The sequence below is a fragment of the Protomyctophum bolini genome (genome assembly GCF_963924005.1).
Source record: "Protomyctophum bolini genome assembly, chromosome: 16".
NCBI classification, from domain to species: Eukaryota; Metazoa; Chordata; class Actinopteri; order Myctophiformes; family Myctophidae; genus Protomyctophum; species Protomyctophum bolini.
In genome coordinates, this window is record NC_137877.1 from 40782775 (window position 1) to 40797774 (window position 15000).

Sequence of the window (15000 nt, forward strand, 5' to 3'; positions counted from 1 at the left end):
AATACAAATGTTCAAGGTTTTCCAAGTGGGCCCTGATCAAGTAAAGCAAAGGATAATATTGAACAACGTTGGTCCAATTAGCAGTATGAACTGAAATAAATTCTCACACATTAAGCAATGAGGTTAATGGTTGGTCATGTGATCTCTCTTCTCCTGTCCTTTGGTTATTTACTGTAATGCACTTAACTGTACTTACTGTACACTTACTGATCACATGCTGCAGGTTGACTTCCTTCAGGGCTGACTTTTATTATTACAGACAGACAGAGAGAGAGAGAGAGAGAGAGAGACAGACAGACAGACAGACAGACAGACAGAGAGAGAGAGAGACAGACAGACAGACAGACAGACAGACAGACAGACAGACAGACAGACAGACAGACAGACAGAGAGAGAGAGAGAGAGAGAGAGAGAGAGAGAGAGAGAGAGAGAGTGGAGTTTCCTACCTGTGACTGAGCTAAAGTGACTCAGCTTAAGATAGCCCTGTCCCTGGGCTCCAGGGTTCTGTCACTAGAGCGCTCTGTCCCTGGGCTCCAGGGCTCTGTCACTAGAGCCCTCTGTCCTTGGGCTCCAGGGCTCTGTCACGGGAGCAGTGCACAGTACTTACCATTGGCATGAGTAAACAAACGTTTACATTGCCTCTTATTGGCCTACCGAACGTCACCTTCTGTGACTCACGTGTGCGTCAGAGAAGCTCACCTCCTCTCGAGATACAGACGCCCCAGAGCCCGAAGGAGGCGTCTACACCTTTCTATGTCTGTGGAGATACAGACGCCCCAGAGCCGAAGGAAGGAGGGGTTTACCTTTCTGTGTCTATGGAGATACAGACGCCCCAGAGCCGAAGGAAGGAGGGGTTTACCTTTCTGTGTCTATGGAGATACAGACGCCCCAGAGCCGAAGGAAGGAGGCGTCTACCTTTCTGTTTCTGTGGAGATACAGACGCCCCAGAGCCGAAGGAGGTGTCTATGGTACTTACTCCTGCTAGAGCTCTCTGTCCCTATATGGAGATTGGAGATCTGCTGACAGTTCACACATTCTGATTACCCTAGAGAGCAAGTATAGTAGCCTACCTTCCTTCTAAAAGTTGCGAACTGAAGCCGTCATCTGCTTGTCATTTCCGTTCGCCAACATATCCTTGTGAATCTACATTTCATGCTCATTTCACAGAGCTGGGCAAGTCAACCTTTTTCTGCCAGCGGCCCAACATCCTGGAATGAACTCCCTCCACAACTCTTTATAACTGAGCTCCCTGCCGTCATTCGGTCCGTTCAAAGGAGCTATTTTGTTTGTTTGTTTGTTTGACTGGTTGCTCGGCATTAAAGTTCCTTTGTAATTTACCCTGATTTATAATGTATTGTGCTTTGGGTGTATTGATTGTACTATGTATGCGTATTGTAACCTCGGCTACATTGAAAATGCAGGCTTGCCCTTATTGTACTAAGTATAAATAAAGGTGATCGACTATTAGGATTAATTTATGCGATAGCAAAGATTAAACAGTATGGAAGACCGTATGGCAGAAGGAAATGGTCTTATAGTCCCGCTTCCCCCTTTCAGAACCAGGAAATAATTCCCCATTAATTTTCCCCACAGTTTCAAAAAGTATATTTAAAGACCTTTAAACCCTCGGACAGAGCCAACAGCCGAGTTGACAAATCATGACAATAAACACTTTTTTGGGGGGCGCGGAACAAACAATTAAAAAGATGAAAAAAGGGAAGACGGGTACAACACTTTTGTTGTTGTTTTCCCTTTGTCCGAGGTCTTTAAATGAATACATTTTGAAACGTCTATGGGGAAAATGAATGGGGAATTATGTCGGAAGAGAACTCCGGTTAGCGTGGCCAACTGGCGTAGACGTTCATGTAACACGTCTACGAGTCACTATTACACTCTCTCTGCATCACATTAACGCTGGGGAATATTACCCTGTGAATCACCTCATTAGAATGTACCGCACAGAAGCAGCGACAGTTTGAAACGTCGAACGGCCCCCCCAGAGACGGCACACTCCACTTAAGACTGTCTGAGACAGGACAGCTAAACTGGGACGCAGGACCGCTCCGCCACAATAACAGCTAATGTAGGCTATATACGCAAGACGCCCTAATCATTAAAGGACCACTTCACCACTTTTTAACCTTATAATAGGTCCTCACTAATAATCATGATAAAATGCTACCATTTTGTTCTACTCAGTCTGTGTCTCATATAGGAGGGCTGTGGGCAGTTCAGAAACACGTCCTCCAGTGACATCATCTTTAGGCAGATTTTCTTTAAACAAGATTTTTTTTTTGTTATCGTGAGAACAATTGCTTCCATTTTTGCATTGCAACTTTTCAGGACTACAGAAAGCCTGCAGTTTCTATTAGCTTGGATTCCCCATCGATTATGTCACTGGTGGACGGGTTTCTGAACTTCCCACAGCCCTCCTATGAGACACAGACAGTAGAGTAGAAAAACATTGTGCCATTTTATCATGATTATTAGTGAGGACATTATTATATGAAGATAGGTTGAAAAGTGGTGAAGTGGTCCTTTAAACTCGTTAGCCACATCATACTGGACGCTGGTGTCATGCCAATGCAGTGGTGGAAAGTTACTCGCTATATTTACTCATAAGTACTGTATTGAAGTAAAACATTTGAGCACCTTGGTGGAAACCACTGCTTGCCATGCACGACTTAATTTACAGGGTCGTTATGGTGTTATTTTATTGCTGTGAGAGTTCTGGGAACTCAGGGACGAACGGACGATGGCGACGTCATACATTATTTCCTCCTCCATTTCCACCAGACGTTTATACGCCCACATAAGTCGTAAAAAAATCACTGGTGGCCTTTTTTTTTTTTATATATATATTTTTCGTTTTTTTTTTATTGATAGATAAATACAGTAATAATACGTTGAGGGGAGCGTGGGGGGAGCACCACCCACCACCTCGGAAATTATTATTTTGGCAAAAATATGTTTTTTGTCTGCCTGTTTAAATACGCAAATGTGTGTGCATGTGCGCATGCACCGTACGTGTCTTATGGGGCGTCCCCCCACTTCAAACAGTAGCACTACTTACTACGCTGGTTATAAAAAAATCTACCTCCAATGATGTTACACAGACTTAGAAACCTTGTATCTCCGTGTTTCCTTTCTTCATAAATAAATGACCTACTTTGTCGGACAATTAAGGGTGTCAGAAGTGACCAATCGGACGTCTTTGTGTTTCCTAATCGCAGCCATTACGTAGGCTCCAGGCGAGCCTGATGACTCCACTGCATTGTCTTGATAAGTAAACTTACTGGCTGATATAAGTTGATTAGTTTAAAAAGCATGGTGGCTTGCACACATCCAGTCCTTGGCTCATTGTGCTGGACAACGGTAGATATACATACAGTGAAGAAGTGGTCCGCACACAGGCTTTGCTCCAACAGTGTTATTTGTGTCAAAACACCATTACATTAGGACACTACTTAATGTAATGCTGTTTTAACACAAATAAACACTGTTGGAGCAAAGCCTGTGTACTGCGGACCACTTCTTCACTGTATCATATCAGTTGATTCCCTGTTCCCTGAACAGGCCCTCTCTCCCTTGTAAGAAGAGATTATCCATGCATAAATAAATAAATAAATAAATAAATAAATAAATAAATAAATAAATAAATAAATAAATAAATAAATAAATAAATAAATAAATAAATAAATAAATAAATAAATAAATAAATAAATAAAAAAAAAATAAAAAAAAAAAAAAAAAAAAAAATGAAAATAATGAATGAATGTTAAATAAAAACAATAAACTGTGCTAGTGTGGGCGTCTCGTCTTATACACTGCATGAGGATGGCCATCATGAGGGCGCTCATTCACCAGTATTATGAAATAACAGCGGTGGCCACCAGGGGGGCGCTATAGCTGCTGTGCTGCTCTTACACTGCATGAGGATGGCCATCAGCTGGGCGCTCATTCACCAGTATTATGAAATAACAACGGTGGCCACCAGGGGGGGGCGCTATAGCTGCTGTGCTGCTGCTCTTACACTGCATGAGGATGGCCATCATGAGGGCGCTCATTCACCAGTATTATGAAATAACAGCGGTGGCCACCAGGGGGGCGCTATAGCTGCCGTGCTGCTGCTCTTACACTGCATGAGGATGGCCATCATGAGGGCGCTCATTCACCAGTATTATGAAATAACAGCGGTGGCCACCAGGGGGGCGCTATAGCTGCCGTGCTGCTGCTCTTACACTGCATGAGGATGGCCATCATGAGGGCGCTCATTCACCAGTATTATGAAATAACAACGGTGGCCACCAGGGGGCGCTATAGCTGCTGTTACACTGCTCTTACACTGCATGAGGATGGCCACCAGGGCGTTCTTGAAGTGCTCCTTGGCGAGCTCCATCTCGTCCTCGTGCGCCGCCTTCTCGCCCATCAGCCGCCGCACGTGCCCGTTGCCCGCCTGGATCAGCGAGTAGAAGTGGTTGGCGGTGCGGCGGGTCACCTCGCCGCGGTCCACCCACGACACCAGCACCGCCATGGCCTCGCCGAACTGACCCTCGTCTATAGTGGGGGCGAGAGAGATAGGGAGAGAGAGAGACATTGTGAATGTACGTACGTTATGGAAAGTGGTGGAAAATAAAAGGACCATTGGCGTAGATCTGCGCCAACGGCAGGGAATGTGTTAAGCCATTTAGACCTGAGAGCATGATTCTACATAAGTGTCTTCTAAATCATGACGGTTTTCTGAAAAACCCTATGTTTCTATGTCAGTGGTTCTCAAACTATTTCTTTCATGTCAAGGACCCCCCAAAAATGTTATGAAATTGGCCGCCGACCCCCCCAATTCTGAAAAGATGTTGTTCCAGGGGAAACCCCCCACCCGTTTACTTCACAGCGCTGAAGATTAGGCCTATAGACTTCTGGACATGCAAGGTTTCCACGGGACAGAAACACAAAAAGAGGACTTTTTGCTACAACGCACCTGAAAAAAAGAAACTATAAAGAACGACAGAAAGGAAGACAATTGTGACTCTCGGCAGCAGGCCTGTTGTGTCGAGTGTATATTCTCTAACATTTTGAATAATAATTGAGCCGCGCGCCGCGATGCACCGGTGCCACGGTGCAGCGCACTAACGGCGGTAACACAGTGAATTAGACAGCCATTAAATGAGCTCAATACCCAGGCGGCGCAACGCCACCCACGCTAGCTAGCTAGAGACTCTCTCTCTCTCTCTCTCTCTCTCTCTCTCTCTCTCTCTCCTCTGCAGATATGAGACCTTTTCAGATGCCATCGGCGGCGGCGGCGGCAGATTAGCGGAACGTTTACAGGGCGCCACAATGAGCCGCAACACGACGGAGAATAGAACCAACCGCAACCTCCGACTCCGCGAATAATGGAACGCTATTTCCCCTCCTGCACCCACCCACCCCCCCTCCCGGGGGGGGGCCCGCAAAATAGATTAGAAAAAGAGAAGAGCTAGATATTCATGACCAAAATACTGCTTATTTATGGCAGATATTCCAGACGGATAGGGAGCGGTGGTGATGTGCTGAATGTGTCCTCGTTGTGATTGGATGTTGAATTGAATCGGTACACAGGAGGTAGAGATGGAGCTCCTATACGTGTTTATTGATAATGAAAACGCGGCAGCGGTGGCTCAGGGCGGAAACCGCAAGGTCGCCAGTTTGAACCCTGTTGGGCTCCCCCAGAGTTAGTGTCAAAGTGTCCTTGAGCAAGACTCTGAACCCCCTAATTGCTCCTGATGTGCTGGTTGGTGCATGGTTTCCGCCGCCATCGGTGTGTGAATGTGTGTGTGAATGGGTGAATGTAATGTAAGTAAATTAGTAAGTACATTTTATTTATAGAGCACCTTTCGAAACAATGTTACAAAGTGCTGTACAACAGGTAAAATAATCATGTTAAAACAAGGGCACGAAACAAACAGTAGAAGGTAAAACATTAAAATGCAACAAATCAAGCAAAAAATATACATCATAAAATAAAGTGCTGGCGAAATAAATACGTTTTTAACAATCTCTTAAAACCGTCGACAGACTCTGCATTCTTCAGTTCAAGGGGCAGGGCATTCCACAAAGTGGGGGCGACCACTTCAAATGCGCGGTCACCCTTCGTTTTGAGTCTGGTTGTAGGGATAGACAGAAGGCCTTTATCGGAGGACCTGAGTTAATGCACCATCTATGTAAAGCGCCTTGGATAAAGACGCTATATATATATAAATACACCATTTAGCTTCTTATCGATCAGGCTTATCGAAACGGGTTCTTATCGAAGCATTTACAGTATACTTTGTGGGAAGACGGGAGACGATACATTCTGAACAAATACAGTACAGAACAGACGGATGGCAATTGACCTTTTTACTTTTGGAAAATCATTTTGAAAAAACCTGTTGCATAATATAATGCATAATTTTGTTTACTCGAGCAGCACTGGTGGTTAACTCGTTCAATGAGTTAAATCCGCTGAGAAATGCGTAATGTTGCAGATATATACGTTCTTTAGCATGTCTGTCAACTTTTATTTCCGCATCCCGCCCCTCCCCCCCTCTTTTTTCTTAGTAGCCTATATAGCTATACCATACTGTACTTATCTGGATGAAATTAAACCTCAGAGAAAAACCTTATCCTTGATGAACACCAAGTATACCTTAGAATATTAGAACGTGTGTGTGTGTGTGTGTGTGTGTGTGTGTGTGTGTGTGTGTGTGTGTGTGTGTGTGTGTGTGTGTGTGTGCGTGTGCGTGTGCGTGTGCGTGCGCGCGTGCGTGCGTGCGTGCGTGCGTGCAAACACATCTGTCTGATGTGTGCCCTAATCCAAGCCAACTGCAAATCAATACCTAATTAGTGCGTGTGTGGGGGGGAGTGTGTGAGCCAATCACATCCCTGTTGACATGCCCGTACCCGTGCCTTTGTTTCAATAACAGACGGTAGATTGAGCGTTAGTCCAACGTGAGTCTTTCTTAAGTGGCGATGAGATGAAATCCATGATTTCTGCCGAGACAACGAGCGCTTTTTACAGATGCCATTAGCTCTGTCAGCGTGGGATCTGTGTCGGGATTTATTCTCCGATTTTATTCCCAGATGTTACTTTGCTTTTTATATATACTGCAAATAATTATAAAACGATATAGGGCTGGGCAACTTTGACAATGGAGAGCGGGCCACAATATTTCCCCACTCACTCCAGAGGGGCCACATTGCATAATACTGCCGTAGCAAAACAAGCTCAAAACGCGTCGCACTGCGACTTGTAGATCAGCTATTTTTGCTATTTGAATTGAAATCCTGAATTCATTTTAATAATACTCCTACTACTAAGCTATACTTATCAGTATTATGGTATTAACCTGAGGGCCGCTTTGAGCCCCCCGCCTCATGCTCGGAGTAGTGCGTGATGGGCTGAGCCTATACCTCTGAGCCTATCAGAGTAGTGCGTGTTGGGCGGAGCCTATCAGAGTAGTGTGTGATGGGAGGAGCCTATCAGAGTATAGTGCGTGATGGGAGGAGTCTATCAGAGTAGTAGTGCGTGATGGGAGGAGTCTATCAGAGTAGTAGTGCGTGATGGGCGGGGCCTCTATTCCTTTGAGCCTATCAGAGTATAGTGCGTGATGGGAGGAGTCTATCAGAGTAGTAGTGCGTGATGGGCGGGGCCTCTATATACCTTTGAGCCTATCAGCGAGCAGCCCCGCCTCGTGCTCGCTGTAGTGCGTGATGGGAGGGGGCGACGGCGGCGGCCGCTGTTGGAGGAAGTCGTGGTCGTGCACGTGCACGTGGAGCGAGCGCGCGTGGTGGTGGCGCTCCTCGCGGGCGAACAGCCGCTGCTGACACTCCCACTCGTACAGGTCGTCGCGCGCCTGGGCGAAGTCCACGTGCATCCTCCCAGAGTCCTTCTTGTCCGTGCTGGAGCCGATACGCATCCTGTAGCCTGGAGGTAGGAATTATTACCGTTAAAATACAATAAATATCATTATGTTAACATGTTGGTAGCCTGGAGGGAGGATTTATTACAGTTAAAATACAATATAATATCATTCTGTTAACGTGCGTGCGTGCGTGCACCTGACAGATAGAGGGCCTTGTCCACCATGTACTCGTGGCTGTAGCGGATGTGACAGAAGTTCTTCTTGCTCTTGCGTATGGCCGTGATCTCCCCGCACTGGTCGAACACCTCGCGGACCACCTCCTCGCTGGCGTTCTCCGGCAGACCGCCCACGAACACCGTCCTGCAGCCCGGAGGGCGCTCCCGCGTCGACGGAGGGGGGAGGTCTGGGGATGGGACGGCATTTCTGTCAGTCGTCTGATTCAGTGTAATTGGCAATACCACAACGTAGAAATGCACGCACGAGGACATTAGTTTGGTCCAGCGCTGCACGAATGACACATAAATACACTCCACAGTCTCTCTCTCTCTCTCTCTCTCTCTCTCTCTCTCTCTCTCTCTCTCTCTCTCTCTCTCTCTCTCTCTCTCTCTCTGGGACAATACAGTTGACGTGAAGGCTGATGTAAGAGCAGTGCAAGGCCCATGTTTTGGTCTAAGGAGCGTCGGTGTGCCGTGGCAGAATGTCTCTGCTGTCATATATAATACAGCCTTGTCTGGTCACGCATGTGCTTTCTGGCACGGCTGTACTACAGTCATGTCAGAAACAATGTGAAATGCATATTATTCTGCCCTTTAATAATTGGTACATAACGTCCTTGTTATTTTTGTTATATATTAGGGAGAAAATCAGTGGTTCGCAAAATATTAAATGTCAAGGAAACCAAAACGTATGTGTGTGTAATTAACCTCCAACCCCACAGCTGAAAACAATGATTTCCTTCTGGGAAGTATAAAGATACCAAGTTAACTAAGTTTGCTGTGAAAGGAAAAATATATCTTCAAAGATTTGCGCCACATTTTGATTGAATCTTGGAGGTATTTTCGTTTCAGCGACAGCTGTTAATTCACTTATCCGATATTCTTGGAGGGAGGGAAGGGTGCCACAGAGAGCTGTGTGACTGGATGTACGCTATAGGGGCGCAAGGGTACATTTTAACAGCGATACGATACGCATCACGATACACGGTTGATGATAGGATACATGGAACATATTGGTTCGTTATGGTGATCCGATTTGATACGATTCAATGATTTGAAATCGATACAGTAACTATTTAAAATACATTTACATTATTTAAAACTATAAGTAGCCTAATTAAACCCCTCATAGGTTCTTACTGGGGTTCTGATAGGGTGTGTTATGTTCTTACTGGGGTTCTGATATAGGGTGCGTTAGGTTCTTATAGGGTGCGTTAGGTTCTTACTGGGGTTCTGGGGGAACATTAGGGTGCGTTAAGTTCTTACTGGGGTTCTGATATAGGGTGCGTTAGGTTCTTAGGGTGCGTTAGGTTCTTACTGGGGTTCTGGGGGAACATTAGGGTGCGTTAAGTTCTTACTGGGGTTCTGATATAGGGTGCGTTAGGTTCTTAGGGTGCGTTAGGTTCTTACTGGGGTTCTGGGGGAACATTAGGGTGCGTTAAGTTCTTACTGGGGTTCTGATATAGGGTGCGTTAGGTTCTTAGGGTGCGTTAGGTTCTTACTAGGGTTCTGGGGGAACATTAGGGTGCGTTAAGTTCTTACTGGGGTTCTGATATAGGGTGCGTTAGGTTCTTACTGGGGTTCTGGGGGAACATTAGGGTGCGTTAAGTTCTTACTGGGGTTCTGATATAGGGTGCGTTAGGTTCTTAGGGTGCGTTATAGGTTCTTACTAGGGTTCTGGGGGAACAGCGTGCAGCTCTTGCAGTGGATGATCTCCTTGACGACGGGCAGGTCGGGCGGGGCGGGCAGAGGGGGCGGAGCCACCAGGCCGATGCCCGGCGCCATCATGGGGTGGGCGGGGCCGAGGAGACCCTGCAGGCTGGGGTCGAAACCCTGGAGGCACAGGGCGTCTGTGGAGAGAGAGAGAGAGACTGTAAGACTACTGTAAGACTATACTGTGTATTCATATTGTTTTATGCTGGGGTGTATTTATTTGTCATCCGTGCAGCGCTGGACAAAGCTATAATGTCCCCGTGCAACGATCTGTTAACCCATTCTGACCTGAGATCAGATTCATACGAGGTTTCCACTGGGACACACACACACTGGTCTGATGAATCCATTCTGACCCGAGATCAGATTTTAAAAAATGTCAGTCGTTCTTCGATTTTTCAAAAATAGCAGACCTACAAGCTCGTAGCGCGCCACCGAGTGGCGCGCTACGAGCTTGTAGGTCTGCTATTTTTCAATAGCTAAAGCATGACATGATGCCAACACCAAAATGGGTTCCCGGCCAGAATGGGTTACAGTATCTGGAATGTGTGTGTGCGCGGCGTACGCGCACACACACATTCCACGCGTGCGTGCGTGCAGAATACTTGAGCACCGCGACCGATCCATAACAAAGACAAATGCTGACTAGACACAAACTCTTGTATCGTTACACCCCTAGTCTCCATACATGGAGATGTCCCACATATCTCACTAACTTCTTGTCCAAGTTTAACATTATACAATCTGCATATTTGTCCCGGGCTGACCTATAGAGTTCCATGTATGGAGACGACAGCGACATCTATAGTGCTGACATGAGGCCAACGTATAGAAAGCCCATATATGGATATAAACAAGTTAAAACAACTATGCATTGTGACACGCATCCAGTTGACTTGCATTGTCATCGTGTCAAGCCTCCAGTCAAACCCTATATATAAACGGTAGAAACAGTGTTTTTAAGCGCTCCAGTCGAAGCAGAGAGACACTTGTTGTTTCCATGAAAAAGGAGATGGCGACAGAGGAGGTGAGGGACAAGGGGAAGACAGAGGGCTCGATTTGGTGGAAGGTGAAGAAGGAGAGGAGGAGAGAGGAGATGGCGGCGAGAGAGGGGACTGGGAAAACCGGTTACCACTTTGGCACTTTGGACACATTGCACACATTGGTAACCACTCTGACGGTCGTCCTACTCTGCACACTGCTCGCGGCCGGCGGAATGCTGCTCCTAACCAGCGTTGTTTACCGGTCAACCCAGGACACAGAGGAAGGGGGTGGTGTCCTGGTGCTGACGAAAGGTAACTTCGACGAGGCCTTGAAGTCCCACCCCGACCTCCTGGTGGAGTTCCACGCCCCGTGGTGCACGGCCACTGCAAAGAACTGGCCCCGGAGTTCGCCGAGGCGGCCCGCGTGCTGAAGGCCGAGCGCTCGGAGATCCGCCTGGGTACGGTATAGACGCCACGGCGGAGACGGAGCTGGCCCGGGAGTACGGCGTCGGGAGGTATACCCGACCGTCGTGTTCTTCAAGGGAGGAGAAAAGGAGTCTCGCAGGGAGTACTCCGGTGCCAGGCGGGCTCGTGGCATCGTCGCGTGGCTTAAGAAATGTCACGCGACGTCGAGCAGGCAGAGACTATGATCGCAGACACGGTGGCCGTCGTTGGCTTCTTCAAGGACGTCGAATCCGAGGACGCCATGAGGCCTTCGTCAGAGCAGCAGAAGCCGTAGATGATGATGATGATGACGTTCTATTCGGGATGACCTCTGTCGATGCGGTGTACTCGGAGTTCGAGGTGTCCGAAGACTCCGTGGTCCTCTTCAAGACGTTCGACGAGCGTCGTGACACCTTCGACGGAGAGATTACCGAAGACAACCTCCTCGCCTTCGTCAAGGCCAAGCAGCTTCCACGGAGTTCTCAAGGCAGAATGTCACCAAGATATTCGGTGGAGAATTCAAGTCCCATGTCTTTATGGTCATGTCCAAGACTGCCGCTGACTTTGGGGGCAAAATGGAGCAATTCAAGAAGGCGGCCGAAGGCTTCACGGGCGAGATCGTGTTCGTCTTCGTGGACGCCGACGTCGACGAACACGAGATCGTCATCGAGAAGATCTTTGGCCTGAAGAAGGAGCAATGCCCCGCCGTCCGTCTCCTCACCCACGACATGACAAAGTACAGGCCGGAGAACGAGGCCATCACCACGGACAACATCGTCCAATTCTGCACGCTCTTCGCCGAGGGCAAACTGGAGCCCCACCTCATGAGCGAGGACGTCCCCGAAGACCGAGACAAAAACCCTGTCAACTAAAACTATAAGCATAAAAAAATCACACCCGTGTGAAGTGAGGGGGGCTCTTATCATCATCTCATTTTGGCCAATCACAATTTGCACCCTCACTTTTATCTCCAATATATACTTTGCTCGGCCAATCAAATCATCGCTATATGTGCTGATCAGCCAATCACAAGCCAATGTTTGTCTTTACACAAACCAGGAAAGCTGTGATAGGAGGGGCTAGCATCCCTCAAAACAAAATACAAAAAAAAAAAACTAGAAAAACCCACTATAAAAACTAACAAGAAAACCTGTCAAAACTAACTACAACTAAACAATGATGAAAAATCTATGAAATGTTCATATGTCACCATTGTTGTGACCAAAATAATTGTGATTCACGATAATCAAAATCCTTTCGTTTCATCCTAAAAATGTGGATGTCCTCAGAAGTATACTAATGCGTGTGCGAGCGTGCATGCGTGTGTACGTGCGTGCGAGGATGATACAAGTTCTTGCATTGACATAGACAACTCCTCACAGTGCACGGCACGTGCACGGTACGTGATTGATGTGTTTTCCTCCCAGGAGCCATGCTTCCATTGTGGTGTTTATGTTTAGAACAAGGTTCTGGCTTGGCACAGTGACATGATGGAAAACAAACAGCATTATTCCTTCCAGCTCAACCGCGAGCTAACTGGTGAATAAAATATCTTCTGTTTCGCATTGGAATGCAACCATCGGTGAACTGTGACTGGGCCTTAACCAATGGCAAAAGAAGTGTGAGTGGTTGTTTACAATGTAGGCATTTAGCAGACACTCTTAACCTGAAACATATGTTTCTGAAAAACACATGTTTCTATATGTCAGTGGTTCTTAAACTATTTCATGTCAAGGTTTTCAGACTACGGCGGAAGATTGGGAGTGAGTCTGCAGCAGTTCTTAACTGCAACAGGGAGTTCATTCCATAGTTTGGGAGCCAGAAGGGAGAAGACTTTGGGACGTGTGGAGCGTTTTTTTAGTGACGGTTCTTCCAGCTGCCCTGCGCCAAGATGGAGGAAGGACACCAACAACCACACCCACTCATTGAGCCAAGATGGAGGACACCAACATCCACACCCACTCATTGAGCCAAGATGGAGGAAGGACACCAACATCCACACCCACTCTTTGAGCCAAGATGGAAGACAGCAACAACCACACCCACTCTTTGAGCCAAGATGGAGGACACCAACAACCACACCCACTCTTTGAGCCAAGATGGAGGAAGGACACCAACAACCACACCCACTCTTTGAGCCAAGATGGAGGACACCAACAACCACACCCACTCATTGAGCCAAGATGGAGGAAGGACACCAACAACCACACCCACTCTTTGAGCCAAGATGGAGGACACCAACAACCACACCCACTCTTTGAGCCAAGATGGAGGAAGGACACCAACAACCACACCCACTATTTGAGCCAAGATGGAGGAAGGACACCAACAACCACACCCACTCATTGAGCCAAGATGGAGGACACCAACAACCACACCCACTCATTGAGCCAAGATGGAGGACACCAACAACCACACCCACTCTTTGAGCCAAGATGGAGGACACCAACATCCACACCCACTCATTGAGCCAAGATGGAGGACACCAACAACCACACCCACTCATTGAGCCAAGATGGAGGACACCGACAACCACACCCACTCATTGAGCCAAGATGGAGGACACCAACAACCACATCCACTCATTGAGCCAAGATGGAGGAAGGACACCAACATCCACACCCACTCATTGAGCCAAGATGGAGGACACCAACAAACACACCCACTCATTGAGCCAAGATGGAGGACACCAACAACCACACCCACTCTTTGAGCCAAGATGGAGGACACCAACATCCACACCCACTCATTGAGCCAAGATGGAGGACACCAACAACCACACCCACTCATTGAGCCAAGATAGAGGACACCAACATCCACACCCACTCATTGAGCCAAGATGGAGGACACCAACAACCACACCCACTCATTGAGCCAAGATGGAGGACACCGACATCCACACCCACTCTTTGTGCCAAGATGGAGGACACCAACAACCACACCCACTCTTTGAGCCAAGATGGAGGACACCAACAACCACACCCACTCATTGAGCCAAGATGGAGGACACCAACACCCACATCCACTCATTGAGCCAAGATGGAGGACACCGACATCCACACCCACTCATTGAGCCAAGATGGAGGACACCGACATCCACACACACTCATTGAGCCAAGATGGAGGACACCAACAACCACACCCACTCATTGAGCCAAGATGGAGGACACCGACATCCACACCCACTCATTGAGCCAAGATGAAGGACACCAACAACCACACCCACTCATTGAGCCAAGATGGAGGACACCAACATCCACATCCACTCAAACCGCATGCAGGTCTCCATGTTGGGCACATCCCACTCCGCCCGTTCTCAACTCATAGGTCGCCGCTGACGAGCCTGCTGTTCATTTCGATGCAATTAAGGCTCAGGCTGCGGTTCAAAAACAGTCGCTCGTCGTCACTCGTGTTGTCGGCGGCGTTACGATAGAGGGCGCTCTTCCGCAGACCGTGAATGATCCTATAGGAGGGTCGACGAAGGAGACTACGCCCAGCAATCACGTGATCACAACCTTTTCAAGACAGTTTAGCATAATGATATAAACTTTCTTTTTTTTTGCTATATCTTTTTCTCTGCTTTTTGGCGAACAGTCAACAGAGACTCTACCGTGTCCTTCCAGACGATCGGTGGGTGGATCGTGGTGGATAAAAATATTCTATAGGTCTTCAACAGTTGGTAATTTATTTTTTTAATTAACTGGCGAATTTCACTTCAACAACATCAAACAATTTCAACATTTTCTGCCAGATTTTGCAATTCGT

The 15000-nt window shown here is 47.4% G+C and overlaps 1 protein-coding gene and 1 pseudogene across 3 annotated transcripts in view; one reads left to right on the forward strand and one right to left on the reverse strand.

The window, feature by feature from the left end:
• Positions 1 to 15000, reverse strand: part of enox1 (ecto-NOX disulfide-thiol exchanger 1) — a 125907-nt gene that overhangs the window by 30589 nt on the left and 80318 nt on the right. For both annotated transcript variants that reach the window (XM_080785829.1, XM_080785830.1), the window contains 4 exons: positions 9766 to 9945; positions 8077 to 8283; positions 7679 to 7942; positions 4345 to 4557 (listed from right to left, as the gene is read on the reverse strand). In XM_080785829.1, the coding sequence (XP_080641955.1) occupies positions 4345 to 4557; positions 7679 to 7942; positions 8077 to 8283; positions 9766 to 9945 (864 nt within the window). The remainder of the gene's footprint in view (positions 1 to 4344; positions 4558 to 7678; positions 7943 to 8076; positions 8284 to 9765; positions 9946 to 15000) is intronic.
• LOC308330354 (protein disulfide-isomerase-like) lies at positions 10821 to 12107 on the forward strand (annotated as a pseudogene). The gene has a single exon. The product of its transcript is annotated as a protein disulfide-isomerase-like (transcript).